At 50.0% G+C, this 17,617-nt stretch overlaps 1 protein-coding gene across 2 annotated transcripts in view; it reads right to left on the minus strand.

Annotated features, from left to right (window-relative positions):
- Positions 1-17,617, minus strand: part of THOC2 (THO complex subunit 2) — a 1,495,542-nt gene that overhangs the window by 1,322,977 nt on the left and 154,948 nt on the right. For both annotated transcript variants that reach the window (XM_078688746.1, XM_078688744.1), the window contains exon 8: positions 9,260-9,426. In XM_078688746.1, coding sequence (XP_078544872.1) covers positions 9,260-9,426 — 167 coding nt within the window. The remainder of the gene's footprint in view (positions 1-9,259; positions 9,427-17,617) is intronic.

The raw sequence follows: 17,617 nt of genomic DNA on the forward strand, positions 1-17,617 counted from the left end.
GTGTGCCCTGGGCTCCTGCTAATCAGGTACCCAGGGCCTATGTTCCTTCCCTAAAACTCCATTGAAGCCTAAACCCAATTGGCATCCCTGACCACATGTCAGCCCCTGGTAAATGGTACCATAGGTACCCATGGCACTGTGACCAGAGAAGGCCTCTAAGGGCTGCAGCACTGTTAGAGGCCCTGTACCTTGACACTCACACAATGCCTTTGCAGGCTGTGTGTCTTGGTACAGAACAAAGTGAAGAGTCGACATGGCACACATCCCTGAGTGCCATGCCTACAGCTCACTGCCCTGGCATAGATCAGTCACCCCTCTAGCTGGGTGCCCTATGCCAGTGGCTCATGCCCCTGTACCCCTACAGTGTCTAAGTCAGTCATAAGCTTTTATTCGATATGCAAGATATCTTATAAGCACATATACAAAACAATCATTACAAAATACAAAAAGACATAGCTTTAAGAAGTCAGTATAAGAACTCATTTAAAAAGGATAAAAGGACATAAAGCGCCCATAAATAACTTAGCTAAAAAAGAATTAAACCGCTACTGACAATCTCTTACATCGAATAAGCCAAAACTGTTTTAAAAATTTAGCAATTCCGCACACAATGGGGGGGGAAGTGTCCGTGGTTAGGATGCGCAAAGCGACTAGGTGGCTACGTGTACCCAAGATTTGGAAGAGGGGTTTCAACCAATACCTCCGGGGCCTGGCATAGTCCGGACATTCAAATAGTACATGCACAATAGACTCAACCCTGTTCGGGCAACATGCACAATTCGGGGAGGCACGGGCCACTGATGTCCAATTTGATACCACAGCTCCTAGCGGGAGGGATCCAACTCTAAATTTAAAATAAAGGGCTCGGTCAAAAGGGAGTGTGATCAGGTCCAGATAGGGTTCAAAGGCCACAATATCTTTAGTTTGTAAAAAAGAGACCGTGGACTTGCAGTGCTTCGAGTTTGTGATTAAGCGCTCCGCCGTCCATTTCCAAAAGAGCGCTTTAACAACTTCTTTTGGAGGGGCTGTGCGTGAAGTCCAACAATCCCCAAGACCAATCTTCTCCAGGAGCTTCTTGGTTTCACTCAGCCATCTGATCTTGGCCCAACCCCCCAAACTCATTATTTCCCCCAAACCATCGGCGTAAGATTTTAAGTCCTCACCCCTCCAAATTCGCGTCCACAGTAGGAGAGGGCGAAGCTGAGCCTGATCTTGGATGCTCTTACAGCCCGTGTCCAACAGCACTGGTACAGATGGCGTGCTCAGTGGAACGGAAATAATAGATTTTAGAAGTTTGGTCTCCGCTGTCGCTAGGGCATCCAATCGGCAGTGGCCCCACAGCTCAGCCCCATACAAGGCTGATGTCACTACTTTAGCCTTGTAGATGTCAATTACTGGGGAAAGCGATCTCCTAGGTGAGGCCCAAAACTCCCTCACAAGTGCTCCTCCTACTCTTCTGTGGTTTAGGACCATTTTCTCAATGTGATTTGCCCAGGACATCCTATCCGTAATCCGAATACCGAGGTAATCGAATTCGGCTACTTTCTCTAAGGCCACCGAATTGAGTGTAGGTGGGCGGCCAAGTTTCCTGGGAGGATTTAGGACTAGGTATTTTGTTTTGTCCACGTTTATAATTAAGCCTTTAGCAGCGCAAAACTCCTGAAAACGCGTTAGCAATTTCTGCAGGCCTTGGGGGGTCTTGGAGATCAGAAGCGTGTCGTCCGCAAAAAGCAATGTGGGGATGCGGACTCCTCCGAGACAGGGGGCGTCGGCTGGTTCTTTTTGCAGATGTTTTACCACCCCATTCACATAAAGTGAGAATAGGGTGGGCGCCAAGACGCATCCCTGTCTAACACCCCTTGACACTGGGATCCTCTCAGTGAGTTCTCCGTCTTTGCCCCAGCGGACCTGCGCAAAGGTATGGTCATGGAGGCTAATGAGAAGGGACAAGATGTAAGGAGGTAGTCCCAACTCATTAAGTACCCTTCAGAGCTCTTCCCGGGGGACTAGGTCAAAGGCAGTCTTCAAGTCTATAAAGGCCAAATAAAGACTGCCCTTGCCCAGATCCACGACCTTCCACCCCAGGAGTGCCAACCGAAACACCTGCTCAATAGTCCCCATACCAGCCCGAAAACCTGCCTGGAAGTCCGATAGGATTTTGTTTTCCTCCACCCAATGTAAGATCCTTCCAAGGACAGCTTTACCAGCTATCTTTTGGGTGGAGTCTATCAGACTTATGGGGCGGTAGTTCCCCGGGGTTTCCCTACACCCTTTTTTGTAAATCGGGACAACCACCGCCCCCTTCCAGGATTCAGGCACTGCCCCTCCCATCATGATGTCATTTAAGAGGGCGGCAATGATCCTACCCCATTTTACTGGGTAAGCCTTCATAAGATCCCCTGGGAGACCATCTGGGCCCGGTGCCTTGCGAGGCGCCACCCATCCTATGACCCCCTCAATCTCTAAGGGAGTGAAGAAATCATATGCATGGGGTTCAATCGCTAATCTAAGTTCCCTCCCAACATTTAGTTCCCCATCTGGGGGGAGGTAAAGGGACCCGAAGTGATTTACCCAATGTTGCGGGGGGATATTGCAGGGTCTCACAGATGCATCTGGTTTGTTCCGTGTGCCTATGAGATTCCAAAAGGCCCTAGAATCCCTACCCTTACTAGCCTGAAGTAGGTCCTCCCAGAATTTGTCTTCCCACTCCTGCCTAGCAATCTTAAGGGATTTATTATAGGCCTTCCTTGTTTCCTGTATCTCACTTCGGGATTTGCGTTTAACTGCCTCAACTAGTTTGGCCTTATTAAAACTACATGTTTTGGTGTACCAACCCTCAGCAGGTTTTCTAAATGTTTTTTTGCCCAAGTTAATAGGATGGGATGAAAACACACTAGATAAGGCTTCAACCAAGGAGGGAAAAAGTCCACTCGCTCTGCCCACCCCCTCTGAAGAGGTTCTAAGGTCTATTACCGCTTGATTTAAGAGGGTTAGGATTTCCCCTACCTTTCCCTCAGAGAGAATCAATTTTGCCCATTTTATTCGTCTACCACAGTGGGAGACTTCGGACACATCCGGGGGTACGGCGACCGGGTAAATGTTATCCTTCATTAGGGGGCGCCACCACTGATCCATACTCAGGGAGAGTGAGTTGTGATCACTCTCCGTCGTATGGGCCACCTGCATGTCCTTTACAAAAGACCATAGACACACATCTATTAGGATGTAATCCAACCTAGAAGTGTGTCCTGGCCTATTATACGTGTGAGCACCCCCCCTATCTGAGGTTGTCCTCCCATTTGCTGCCCTTAGATTAAATTCCAGGCTCAGGGAGTATATCTGGAGCGCCACTTCAGTCCACCTTCTGATCGGTGGGATGTCCAAAACCGGAATCCCCAACCTAACATCATCCTCATCCTGTTCGGCGGCAACGTCCGAGCCCAAGGGCTCGAACGTACAGTTCATGTCACCCGCCACCATTATACGCGTCTTATGAGGGGTGTTTTTTAACAAGGACTCGAGGAGAGATATTACAGAAGACTTCCTCCCACCCTTGGTTCCCCGGGCATAAATGTTATATATATTTAAAACAATTCTTCCCCTTGGATCTATTAGGGTAATGTTTTGAATGTCCGGGCAACCTGTGGGGAACTCCACTACTCTACAATCTAAAGAGGCTGCAACCCATATGAGAAGGCCGCCCGAGGGTCGCCCTCTCCCTGATGCCGATGCCTGAGCAAGGGAAAAATAGGAGGAAAAACCCACCCTATGAGCCGGGACCAAGCTCCATGTCTCTTGGAAGAGACACAGGGAGTGATCGTCAACACATGCAATGAATTCCGGTATATCCAGTTTTCTTGCAATCCCTGCGACATTCCAACTGCAAACCTTAAAGGCTAGGTCCGTCGCAGCTGAAGCGTCGCTAGGCGCAAGAGTGTCCCTGTCGGTGGTCCTACTCATGTATGTCTGAGGTATGCCGGGTTCTTGGGGAATTGTCAGCGGGTCTGCCATCCCCCCTGCGCAACTTGCATGGGTGGGTGACACTCCCGATGGCTCCACTCTACTCTCGGCTTCCAGTCAGTTAGGCTCTAGTCGCCGCAGTTGATTCTCCCTTGGGCCTCCTGTAACCCCAGACCAATTTTGTGCAGAAGCAGGGGAAGTTAAGCTTCCTCCAGTTAAGACAATACTTTGACTAGGGTAAAAGTAAGAGAGATCCACTACTTTAACCCCTGGAGCTCCCATGCATGTATTAGGGGTACAAATCGAGGGCACTACTCTTGGATCTTGGAAGTTTATAATTATACAATCTCCCTCCTGGGTCTTTTTCCCCTGGCCTACCCACCCCACTCTGCGAACACCTAGAATAATACCGTCCACACCTGGCGGGATTGGCCTATTTGCCTTTAGCCAGTGGATACACTTGTTCTTGAGTGATTGGTGGTTTTCCAACTGGCCCTCTTTTAGAGGGGGCACATTAACCAAGACAACAACAAAAGGTTGACAGTCAGGTGGGAGGTTTACTGGGGGGATCCTCCGTACTAGTTTTCTAGGGACCAGTAACGTAGTGGATGGGGCCATAGATTGAAGTGCAGATCTAGGGGTTTCCCCTAACACCGCCCCATTAGGTTTCTTTCGTGCACCCATTTTTAGGGGACCTTCCATTTGGCCACTGCCTGTCTGTGGCTGTTTTAATGGAAGAGGGATTGGTTTATTTTTAACAGGCTCCTGATGTTTGGGCAAACCCTTGTCTTTTTGGCCTGCTTTGGGACGGGGGGGAGATTTAGGAGCTGGGATTAGTGGAATGATAGAAACAACTTTATGTGTACCTAATGGGGATTTGGGATCTCTCTGGGATGGCAACTCATTCCCCTTTATGTCCATGTCCTTGTTTTCACTCATTCTAGCTAGCTGTTTAATTGTAGTTTTGAGTGAATGGAACCCATCAAGAGTTGATTGTTCTAGTTTATCTATCCGATTCCCTAGACCCTTAACCTGTGCTACTAGAGGTTTCAAGAGGCTGTATATCTTCTCAAGGATATGATCGGCTGCTGCTGGGTCAGTGAGATTAGTAGCTTTAGCAGTACTGTTACCAGTTTGTAGCCCCTTGGGAGAGGTCAAGGGATCCCTTTCTATGTCAGCTTCATTTGCTACGGGCCTATCCCTTAAGTTTCTCATCCCAGATCCAGGTGACTTTCTTGCTCTTTGATAGAGAGCAGCCTGTCTTACTAGCCTACCCTTTTTGCGCTTTCGTGATTTCTTACTTGGGGGCCTGGGTCCCTTGCTAATGTCAGGAGATTGGGAGTTGGTGAGTACCCTAACTGGCTCCCCTACTGGGGTATCTAATGAGGAGGTGAGCGATTTTGATGAGAAAGTATCATTGGTGGCTTCGTGCGGACAGTTTAGGGGTGAAGGTGAAGGAGAAGGCAGCCTGCTAAGACCACCGTCTTCCTCGGTAACCATAGGTATGTGTTCAACCAGGAGGTTTTCCAGCCTATCTATATGTTGTTCTATACCAGCCAGCAGGGGGGGGTCTGTGGAGATGCTAGGCCCACTAGATGGGGATACAGGTTGTGACCGGGCATTTACCGGTGTAAGCGACTGGGCAGCAACCCCCAAGGATAAGCGTCTTGAGGGGAGGTATACCTCTGATAGGCGCCGCTCTGACATAGCTATCTCCTTATCAATCACCGCCGCCACCCTGGTGATAAAGCGATCCATAGTTCCTATAACAGGGCTAGCGACATTTAACCCCCTTTCACCTTCACTCCTGATGGGCTTTCCAGAGCGGGTAGGCATACTGCGGGGAACAGGACGTGGGCTCCACTAGGCAGGTGTGCTTGCTGATGGTAGAGAGGAAAGGGACGTGGCCCAGCCCAGCCTTGACAGCCCCTGACTGCCACAGACTGCCCGCCCTTTGCTCGGGCTTCGCTCGGCGTCCCGCTCGCGTCCCGCCGAGCGACGGGCAGTTCTTTTTATTATAATGGGCGTCTGCAGGCAGTGGGCGTGTCTCAAGGTGGGCGCGCCCGCTCTCAGGGCTGGGGAAGCAGGGACTCCTGGTCTTGTGAGTCCCTGCAAGCGCCGGCGAGTTTGTTCCTTCCTGGCGCCTCCCCGCAGAAATTGCCGCCTTCACCTCTCCCTCCTCCAAGCCTCCCAGCCGCGAAGCGGCACCCGCGGAGCGGGTGCGGCGAGAGGTAGCGGCAGAACAAGCAGGGCAGGCACAGCCCAGCAAACAGGTCAGGGACCGAACACAAAGCCGACAGCAACCTTCCCGCAAAGTCCAGGTGGGTCCCAGCGGCTAATCCGGACACCGCGCCTTTTCTGCTGGTCAGGCGGTGGGCGTGTCTCAAGGTGGGCGCGCCCGCTCTCAGGGCTGGGGAAGCAGGGACTCCTGGTCTTGTGAGTCCCTGCAAGCGCCGGCGAGTTTGTTCCTTCCTGGCGCCTCCCCGCAGAAATTGCCGCCTTCACCTCTCCCTCCTCCAAGCCTCCCAGCCGCGAAGCGGCACCCGCGGAGCGGGTGCGGCGAGAGGTAGCGGCAGAACAAGCAGGGCAGGCACAGCCCAGCAAACAGGTCAGGGACCGAACACAAAGCCGACAGCAACCTTCCCGCAAAGTCCAGGTGGGTCCCAGCGGCTAATCCGGACACCGCGCCTTTTCTGCTGGTCAGGCGGTGGGCGTGTCTCAAGGTGGGCGCGCCCGCTCTCAGGGCTGGGGAAGCAGGGACTCCTGGTCTTGTGAGTCCCTGCAAGCGCCGGCGAGTTTGTTCCTTCCTGGCGCCTCCCCGCAGAAATTGCCGCCTTCACCTCTCCCTCCTCCAAGCCTCCCAGCCGCGAAGCGGCACCCGCGGAGCGGGTGCGGCGAGAGGTAGCGGCAGAACAAGCAGGGCAGACACAGCCCAGCAAACAGGTCAGGGACCGAACACAAAGCCGACAGCAACCTTCCCGCAAAGTCCAGGTGGGTCTAAGTCCATTCTTCGGCATTGTAAGTGCAGTGCTGCCATTAAGAGTATATGGAGCTTGTCATTGCGAACTCCACAGCACCGTGATGGATACACCGAAAACTGAGAAGTTTGGTAACAAACTTCTCAGCACATTAAACCCACACTGATGCCAGTGTGGGATTTAATGAGAAATGCACACAGAGGGCATCTTAGAAATGCCCCCTGAAACTCTACCAACCTCTAGTGACCTGACTGAGTGGCTGCCACCCCCAGACATGTTTCTGGACCCCTGGGTCGAGAGCTTGCTGCTCTCGGAGGCCTGAAACGGGAAACATCCTTTACAACTAAACTTTTACCACGCAGTACCTTTACAACGCAGGTGTTACAACGACTTGCGCTGAAGGGCACTGGAGGATAGGGAATAGTTCAATTTATTCCCTTGCCAGTCATCTAGATATGGGTATATGTGTATTCCTTTCTACTAAGGGGGCTAGGCACATTGTGAACACTCTAGTTGCTGACTTTCTGTCAAATGGCACCATCTTGGAACAGTTTTGTATCTTACCAGATGGCGATCTATGCAAAAGTATGATTTCTGCAGCTCATATGCCTCGAAAATGTTGGTTTCTGGTTCATGGGGATGTGTAGTTAGGAATCCTTGAGATCTATGGTTGCCTTGTAGTCTCCCTTCTGTAGGTATGGCATTACCTCTTGAAGAGTGGTGATCTTGATTGTTTGGGTCTTGATATACCTGTTCAAGACCCTGAGACCTAGGATAGGTCTGAAGCTTTTGACTGGTTATCGTACCAGGAAATAGACTGAGTAAACCTCCAGTCCATGTTGGGACTCTTTCTATTGTATGTTTTTGCAATATGTCATGGGCTTTTCTCGGAGGCGCATTTGTTCTTTGAGATTGACTTATCTTGATCTTGGTGTTATGTTTGGAGGCTGCTTTAGCAGGTCGATACAATATCCATCACTCATGTTTAGGATCCAATTGTCGGAGGTGATGGAGGAATCGCTTATTCTATCCCTCTCCGAAGACACCTCCAGCACCCATACTAAATTCATTAACTGCAGGTCAGATGTTGCCCATTGGACCAACTGCATGAAGCTCATCTCAGAAAAGACTAGGGTGGTACCCCTCGGGAAAGACACTTTCTCTGGTTCTCTGTCTGGTGGTACTCTGCATTAAGACTTACACCCACTCTGTTAAGTCTCAGCCAGGGACCCAAGAATCGTGACGGACAACCAAATCTTAATGCCCAGCCATATCTCAGATCACCCAAGCCCTTATCACCTGTAAGTTGGGCTACGTTAATCTCCAATTCACCAAGAGACTCCAGGTCACCAAGAACACAGCAGCCTGGCTGACACATCCTCATTCCTCCAAGACCTCCATTGGCTCCATACTCACAAACACAACCTTTTCAAACTAAACACACATGCAAAGCACTGCACAACCAAGGACCTACCCACCTTAACAGCCTCATCAGCTTCCACATCCCTATCAGACATCTTCGCTCCGTCGACCTATTGCACGCCCATGTTTCCCACATCTGTAGAGCCATAGTAAGCAGCTGTGCTTCCTCATACCTGGCTCTTAAAGCCTGGACCAACTCCCATTGCATATTATAGCCACCAGCTCAGACATAGAATGCATAGAATATAGAAAAAAATGAAAACCCAGCTATTTCAATAGGGCTCTGTCAGGGCACGTCCGCGGTGATATGTATACACTACAAATACACATATAATATTGGCACTGCACGTTGTCTTTAGATAATATTCTGTCTTTAATACTATACTGAATATATGCAAAATTTAGGAAGTAATGTATTGGATTGTATGTGAAAACTTTAAATAAACCACTTGCTGAAAGGAAAAAGTGGTCTAAGATACTCTCACCAATAGTTGGGAAAACAACTGATGCTTCCAGCATCTGCAAGTACAATGAACGATGGCTGGTTGCTTGAAGTGGCAGTCTCTATTTAACTGGGCTAGACTGCTGCTGCTATGAGACTGCTAGTAGTCAATATGCTGAAAAGAGGTCTTCTAATTATTATTTAAGCATTTTATCACATTTATAAAACTCATGTAGCTCAAAAATATTTCGAACTTTCGAAAATTGGCCTGGTAATAGGCTACAGCTCTATTTGTTCTACTCCTAGTTCAGCTGATTCGACTATTATCTATAAGGTTCCTTAACGTTTATAGATCAGAAGTGTTTCGAGATCTTTGACTAGGACAAAGTTTAATATTTATGACAGTCATATGAAGCAGAAATAGCGTTGCATTATGTATGTATTCATTTACCATTACCTGATAGAACTTGAATTTAAATCCAAGAATGTGACACAGAGTTTGTGGTTCGCACATGGACATGTAGGATTCAAGCAGTGGTACAAAGAACTCATCGAGATCTGGCCGGCATTCATATACTTCTAGAAGAATATCCAATACTCTGTTAGGATCCAAGTTAAAACATCCTACCGCGAAGAGAAGAAAGTGTAAAAAAAATTAGATTTCAATCCATTAAGCAAACAGCAACACTGAAAGTTTCAGCAATTCCAATTATAACCAAATTAAAGCTTGACCTATAGATACAATTAACCTTTTTATTAGACAAGTTAATTTCGCCAAAGCAGTAATATTGTTCTTGTACACATCATGTTAATATAACTTCTATTTTTCCAGGGCACTTTCAGAACTACAAAGCAAAGCAAAAATCCATTATGATCCGAAAGCACCAAATACCTTATGGTAGTGACTTGTGCAGTCACAGCAAAAGCTCTTATAAATGTTTGACTAAGCTGTGAAAGGAGAAAAGTGCAAATATCAGTAAAGTTTTACTGGTAGCACGGGGACATCCACTGTGCGCTTTATAAATGGCATATTCATTCAGTTCTACTCGTGTACAGAAGGCCCTACAGCTCTGCCCCGACTCACTTTACTCCTGGAAGGAGAAGGAGAAATTTGAACATCCACACCAGAGGTACAGTGGCTGATCTATTTCAATGGTGTAGACAGTCTTTATCCTGGAATGTTTTGACTAGCTCACTAGCTTTCCCTTGTACAAACATATTATACAAAGTTGTGATTGGTCCCGAGCCTACCTGGTGGAGCCTTGGCATTTAACGGGTGCTCTGACATCAGAAAAATTTTACCACAAGAAATGAATGAAAAACAGGCCAACGAGGTTTGATAAACCTGGGGAGGTCATAGTGTACGTTAAACTACTACATTCCCCTCCCACCCCCAGATTTAAGCAACACTTTGTACCTAGTTCCTACTGGACATGGTTTTTCAGATGCCTGGTAGTGCTGTTAATTAGATAGAATCTTGCCACTAAAAAAAACACTATTTAATCTGATCTGATGGGACCTTTGTAGTTAGAGTACAGGGATATTTATATGTTTACTAAAACGTTTGGCAGCTGGGATTTCAGCTTGCTGAATGTGCAGTGCTCAAGTCAGAGTCCGTTTTAAGGGATGCCCTTCCAAGCAGAATTCCGTGCCAAAACGAGCATGTCAGACCAAATTTTTAGTTTCACATTACTGTATTGAAAGTATACTCTGATTTGTAACCAAAAACTATGTGGCTTTCATAGATCTATGTGCGGCCTTTGATTTAGTTCCTCAAAGGTTTCTGTGGAAGGTGTTAATTGAGATTGGGGCCCTGCCAACCTGATTAATTGCAAGGCTGCATTAAAAAAATTACACCTAGGTACGATGGGGCAACCAAAGCAAATTAACAGAGCAGATTCCAATTCGTTGCGGGGTACGCCAAGTGTGCATTTTGGCTCGTACTCCATTTATGTTTGTAGCAGGGATTCTGCTCATACACAGAACTGTGCATAGAGACTTGGAACCCCAGTGAATTAGGGTGTGCCAAAACTCACCTTAGTAGCCAAAATCCCCTACCAGACTAGAAGTCAGTGTCTCATTGGTTCTTCCATAACCCCAATGATTAGACAACCCAGAACATGGAACTTAGTATACCTCAGGCAATGTGGAACACATAAACACTCTTTCGTTATACTCTCATACCAGTCCAAAACGGGGAGTAAATAGAGACACGTGCAAATTTGAAATATTTATTTCTAATGCCGTGTTCTCAGGCGCAGTATCTTAGCTAATAAAATCGGACATATTATAAGCAACAAGATTATAAGCATAGTTACTATTCCATAAAATACAAAGGGAGAAAGCATGTTAATATGCTAAATGGAAGAGGGGGCGTGGCTACGAGCCGATCATGGCGGACGTGTAACGTCTGAGCTCCGTCGCTGGCCCAACAAATTAGCTGATTATCCTGCCTCCCTACGACCCCATCCACCTGATCTGAGCCCCCTTGAACCGCCACAGGTGTGGGTGACCCGGAGCTGGTGTCTTACCACTCGCCAACGCCAGCGGTGACCGAGTGGACCTGCCGAGGCTGCTGCGGCCTTCGCCCCCGAGTGAAGCCTCGGCCTCTATTTCGGCCGCGACTGCGCCGGCCTGTGCTGACTGGCGGTACGGTGGAGACCAGCCGGGTGTGCGACACTGCTGGGACCCAGCGCGACGGCTGGGACACAACACCCCCTCGTCCCACCCTCTCGAGACGAGCGCAGGACGTCCAGAGACACAGGGACACTGAGCCCGGGGACACGCACTCCCCCTGCCCTGAACCCGGGCTGCTGCTACTACTACCGCAGATACCGTGCGGGCCGTCTGAGACACTGCGGGCCGGACACTAGCGACTGCATGCGAAGCCCAGGGGCCTGCCAAACCTAGCAAAGCCTAGCCTAGCCCAGACACCGGAGCAACCGCGGGGCGCCCCTGGAACGAGCTACTGCGGCCCCGAACAGCCTCCTCCATTGCGCCACTGAGGGACGGAGTGAGGCGCCATCTTGGTCCTGCTACACCGGCCGAGCCGAGCGGGTACTTGGAGGCCTCCACGGACGGTGCGCAGCGCCGCTGGCCGCAGCGCATAACGGAACAGTTGCCCACCTATCGCCCCTGCGCTGGCACGACTGCGCATTACACGCCCTGCGTGGGGAGGCGCCCACGCCGGCTGGACACACGTGGCGGGGCTGCATAGTGAGTGGCTGTCTGAATCCGGCTTTGACCAGGAGGACTTAATGTGCGACTGCTGCCCATATCACTGAAGACCCTGCGAAGACCTTAGGGAGGGGTCCGACCCCCCGCTGTTCTGAGCCGGCGTGGGCCCTGTGACACTGGAGGGATCCTTCGGCCTGAGACACGCTCGCACTTCCTGCAGCTCGGGCGATTGATACGACCACCGCCCCGACGCGGCGAGCGGAGTGCTGCGGACACACGCGTACGGGGCCGGCGAGAGCCACCACACCATCCACTTGCAGGCGAACATCATGGGGAGGCACAGAGCCAAGGCCCAAGAACAAGGCACATACACGGACATGCAGTCTACTGGATCGGAAGATCCACTTGCCTCCTCCAACGCGGATGTCATACCACCAACAGGAATGGGCACCCAAGATGCCAAGCTGGACCTTATACTGTCTGAAATCAGGGCCACGAGAGTGGGGTATTGGCTGACTGGGCGGAATATGAGTGGCTCATTGGGGGGGACTTCAATGCGGTATTAGACACCCTGCTTGATAGATCACACCCGCCACTGCATGCCACCAAGAGTAGGAAGCAGGCAGATGCACTGACACGATGGGCGATGGGATGGGACCTGGTGGACACATGGGGCTGCAAACACCCGCTCAACAGGGAATATACCTTGTACTCCCCACCCCACAAATTGCACACCAGAATTGACCGGGTTCTTTGCCCCAAGCTCTTGACGGGAGCTGTGATCGCTGCAGAACATATGGGCAAGACGCTCTGATCACAACCCGGTGGAAGTCACACTACAATGGGGCAGGGTACCGACGCCAATGCCAACCTGGCGTTTGAATGCGGACCTGCTGGATGACCCGGTCTATAAAACGACACTGGCAGACGCCATTGACACTTTCTTCGCAGTCAACACAAATACCGCTAGCTCCAGGCAAGTGGAATGGGACGCCTTTAAGGTGCTAATTAGAGGGGAGGCCATGGCTGTCCGGGTAGGCATGAGACGTGAAGTGCCCGACGGCCTTCGAGAGGTAGAGAGTCGGCTAGCAGCGTTGGAGAGTGAAGCTGCAGGTACGAACCTGCCTTTCACACCTTTGCAAGAGGCGCACATACGTCACGCTGAATTGCTAGAGGAACTTCGACTGCTAGACTACAGGGAATACTCCAACAGGCTACATAAACAGGCTGATAGATCGGGACCCCTGCTAGCCCGTATTATCCGTGATGCCCCGCCACACTCGCCCATACTAGAGGTTCTGAACCAGGAGGGAATTATCACCACGACGCAAATAGACGTTAACACTGCCTTCAGAGACTATTATGCTACGTTATATGGCCCACACCGCCCATTATCACACACGGCATACGAGGACTTCATGAGAGGTCTAGGCCTACCCCAACTTATGGACAGACAACGGGATGACCTGAAACGCCCCATTACGATGACGGAAATCCGGCAAGCTATTCATGCTCTCCCGAGGAACAAAACCCCAGGGACGGACGGACTCCCAGCGGAGTTCTATGCAACCTATGTAGACCTCCTTGCCCCGCAGCTGCATGTTATATACCAGGAGGCACTGCGAACTCAATCGCTACCGCAATCGTCCCTGCAGGCTCTGATAGTTTCTCTCCTGAAACCAGGTAGAGACGGAATGCAACTAGCTAATTATAGGCCTCTATCACTCCTGAACACTGATTCTAAAATCCTGAGTAAAATACTGGCGACCAGACTGGCCCAATACGTCCCACAACTGATTCACTCTGACCAGTGCGGGTTTGTACCCGGCAGAGGCACGGCTATGAACCTGCGGAGACTGGCGCAGCTAATGCTACACGACCGAGCGGGGAGTGGGACAGAGGGCTGTATCTCATTAGATCTGAAACAGGCCTTCGACTCCCTCAGATGGGACTTTATGTTTGCGACACTAGAGAACTTTGGGGTGCCGGGCGAATATATTGCCTGGGTACGACTACTGTACCCCCGCCCCACAGCGCGGGCACGTACGAATCGATGCATTTCGGAGTCCTTGAATATTGAAAGAGGCACCAGGCAGGGCTGCCCACTATCTCCGATCTTATTTATCTTGGCACTCGAGCCGTTGCTCTGTAAACTTCGAACACTGGCGGCCCACAGGGGTGTAGTAAGAAACTAAACGACCCACGTAGTTTCGGCGTACGCAGATGATCTTATCCTATACCTGCGAGACCTGAGGGGGGACTTGGACCCCATACCTCGGATATTTGAGGAATTCCGCGAGTTGTCAGGCCTCTCCATCAGTGAACCTAAATCGTATGGGTACAGTTTTGCCGCCACCGGCACGTCTGACCCACTGCACTTCGCACCGCATACCTTTCAAGTAGCGGAAACGACCTTCCGCTACCTGGGGATTCAGATCTATAGGGGAGCGGGGGAAATGGTAGACGGCAACTTGGGCAGGTCCTTGATAGCTCTGAAGTCACAAGTACAATTCTGGTCCTCACTGCCTCTTTCTGTGGCGGGCAAGGTGGCCATCTCCAAGATGGTTGTACTTCCCCGCTTACTTTACTACTTCACGGGCTTGCCGTTTCTCATCCCGGCAGCTATGTTCTGGGCGCTGGACACGACTCTCACAGAGCTCATTTGGGGTTCGGGACTGAGGCGCATAAGCCTTACCAAGCTCCAACTCGCCACCGATGCTGGTGGCATGGGGGTACCGGACTTCCGGGCATATAACTTTGCCTGCCAACTACAATGGCTTGCCTATTGGCTAGCGGGTCGGAACCTGCACGAAATTGACATGTCACCAGAGGACCTATCTAGGGGGAAACTCCATACGCTGCTATTACCTCGCTCGGAAATCCCAGCGGCGACACCCCCGCTCCTACGACTTGCACTGACCTACTGGAGGAAGGCGGTGAAATATACAACGCTGTCGACCTCGTACGCCCCTACGATCCCTCTACTTGGTGTCCCTCTGGGGACGGAACTGATGACAAACCAAGCCCTCGCTGCGTGGCACGACGCTGGCGTGACACGAGTTGGGGACCTTTTTGCAGAAGGCCGCATGATGTCCTTCGAGGACTTCCGGGCCGCGCATCATGTTCCGGGAGGCTCATTTCTTATGCACGCCGGTGTGAGACGCTACATCACGAGGACATGGACGCAAAATGAGACCGAACCACCTACGAACCCACTGATAACGATGCAATATCTTATGGGGACGGGCAGCCATCTCACAAAATGGATCACAACTGGCATAAGGGCAGGCAAAACAACGCCGTTGCGACCACTCAGAGAGAAGTGGGAGGGCGACATTGGGAGGCCTCTGGGGGACAAGGAATGGGAACGCGTACTGAAGTTCCCCAAAAAAGTAGCTAGGAACCCAAAGTTCAAGTTCATACAACTGATGGTTCTGAAAAGGGCGTATCTCACACCCCACCACCTACACGCCATGTTGCCTAACACGACTAACACTTGCCCCCGATGCGGGACCGATGACGCGCGTCTATTGCATATGCTATGGGAGTGCCCAAAGTTAGGATACTACTGGAGCACGATACACGAGGCGCTGTCTTCCGCGGTCACCTCTAGGCTGCCAAACACCATAGACTATGCTATACTAGTACTTGGGCTGAGAGGGCGCAAGAGAAGCGTGGCCGCCCGCTTCACTGACATGGCCTTATTGCTTGCAAAGCGCGCTATAACAATGCGGTGGAAATCGGCCAGGCCACCTGACCCAGACACATGGAGGGCGGAAGTGATGAGGTGGGGCAAAGCGGAGGGCGAGGCACTCCAACGTGAGGAAAGGAAGGGACACAGGAAAACCCCGATTTCCCTAGACTGGTGTACTACTCTGGGGTCATTTGAGATGGGAGGGACCAGTGAATCTGACCAATCATCAACTGCCAGCCGAACTGAGATATAACTACTGGTGTTACCCCAGACAGTTAGGAATGTTTGCATTTTAGGTGCAGCAACCGCAAGGCGTAGTTAGTTACTGTAGATAGGGCCCCTGTACGGCTGAAGTAGCAATTACCATGAGTATCAAATGTGATGGGTGTAGCCTCGTGCCGAATACTAGAACCATGTTAGCTTCTGAGTGCTGGGGGGGGGGGGGGGGGGGGTTGGGAGGTGGGTTGTTACGGGTTTACTTACAGAAATATAAAAATTGAAAATGTTGCTGATATACCGAACTACTATGTATATGTATGCATGCCACATCATGACAATCCTGAATGCACTGTATGCTGTAACATGTACTATCAACACTGTCAATAAACAAAGTTTAAAAAAAAAATGCTAAATGGAAAACAGGTTAGAATACACCTATATCTCACCCTCCCTTGCTAATAGGTTAATTTATATCTACAGAAGGTCTCTTAGGATTACAAGGGCGGGCCCATACCTCTGGTCCTATCAGAAATGGATCACATCAGTTTCTGCACCAACATTTCTGCATGCAAATGTTCTCCAAGTGTGTCTGAGCATGCCTACCCAGTGCATTAGTAAACGCGTCAAAATCAGAGGTGGCCACAGCTGCATATATGTTATGTCTAGAATATGCGCTGATCAGTCCGAACAACAACCACTGTGTTGAAATAACCTTGAAGGCCTCGGCACTCACTGTTCAGACAAAGCTTACCAAGCAAGGCTGCTAGTATAGAAAAACATTCTCGTGTGAAGCAAAACACTGCTAGACTCTAAACTTTCATAATAATGTGTGCCGTGTGCAAAGGCAGCAGAAAGGAAAAATGGCGTTTAAACTTCTAATGAGCTCATGCCAACTTAACACAGTGTAAATGCAAGGCTCATCCCCATTGTGAGAAGTTGGCCTGATATATAGTGCTCACTATTCTAGTGATCACTTTGTATCATACCAAACAACCCTTATTGATGATTGGTTGTAAGTCAACCTTTCAGACCAGCTATCCTAGTAGCATGGACACGAGCAGTCTTCAGGCTAAACTCTAGAGGGCGTGTTAAGCCAGCTGTTTTACCATCACATATACCCCTTGAACACCAAGTGAAAGGACACCACACAAGTTGTTATAAAAATATAGGATATTTATTAATAACAGTTCTACCCTGAACTCTTTATGAGTCAGGGAGCTAAGCACAATACAAAACTCTTACGAAAATACTTTAAGTTGCACAATTTACACAAATGCCCGAGGGGCACGAAAAACCATATACTACAAAAGTGGAATGCGAAATACTAGCAGGTAAGTAACATAATCCAGAGGCTTCAGGATCGCTAGGACTACACTACTGAACCCTAAGGTTAGGAGCAGGAGGCCTAGGGAGATCGGGTGCAGAGTGTGCACTCTCACGCGGGATGCGGGAAGAAGTCTATGGATGCTAGATTTCGTAAAGTTAGTGTTATCCGACGAATCCGACTAGTTAGGCTGAAAACGAAAAAGGATCTGGACACTTAGATAGTGAACCTACGTTGGAGCACCGAAATGCTCGAGTTACCTAGCCCAGGGGCTGCGGATGCATAGGCTTCAAAAGACGTCGGGAATCCTCGTTACAGTCTATGGAGCCTGAAAGAAGAAGTTGCTGGCAGGCGACCAGTGATGAAGTTCGATGGGATCCAAGCCTGGATCGGAGTTGAAG

The sequence above is a fragment of the Lissotriton helveticus genome, chromosome 4_1, assembly GCF_964261635.1.
Source record: "Lissotriton helveticus chromosome 4_1, aLisHel1.1, whole genome shotgun sequence".
Lineage (NCBI taxonomy): Eukaryota > Metazoa > Chordata > Amphibia > Caudata > Salamandridae > Lissotriton > Lissotriton helveticus.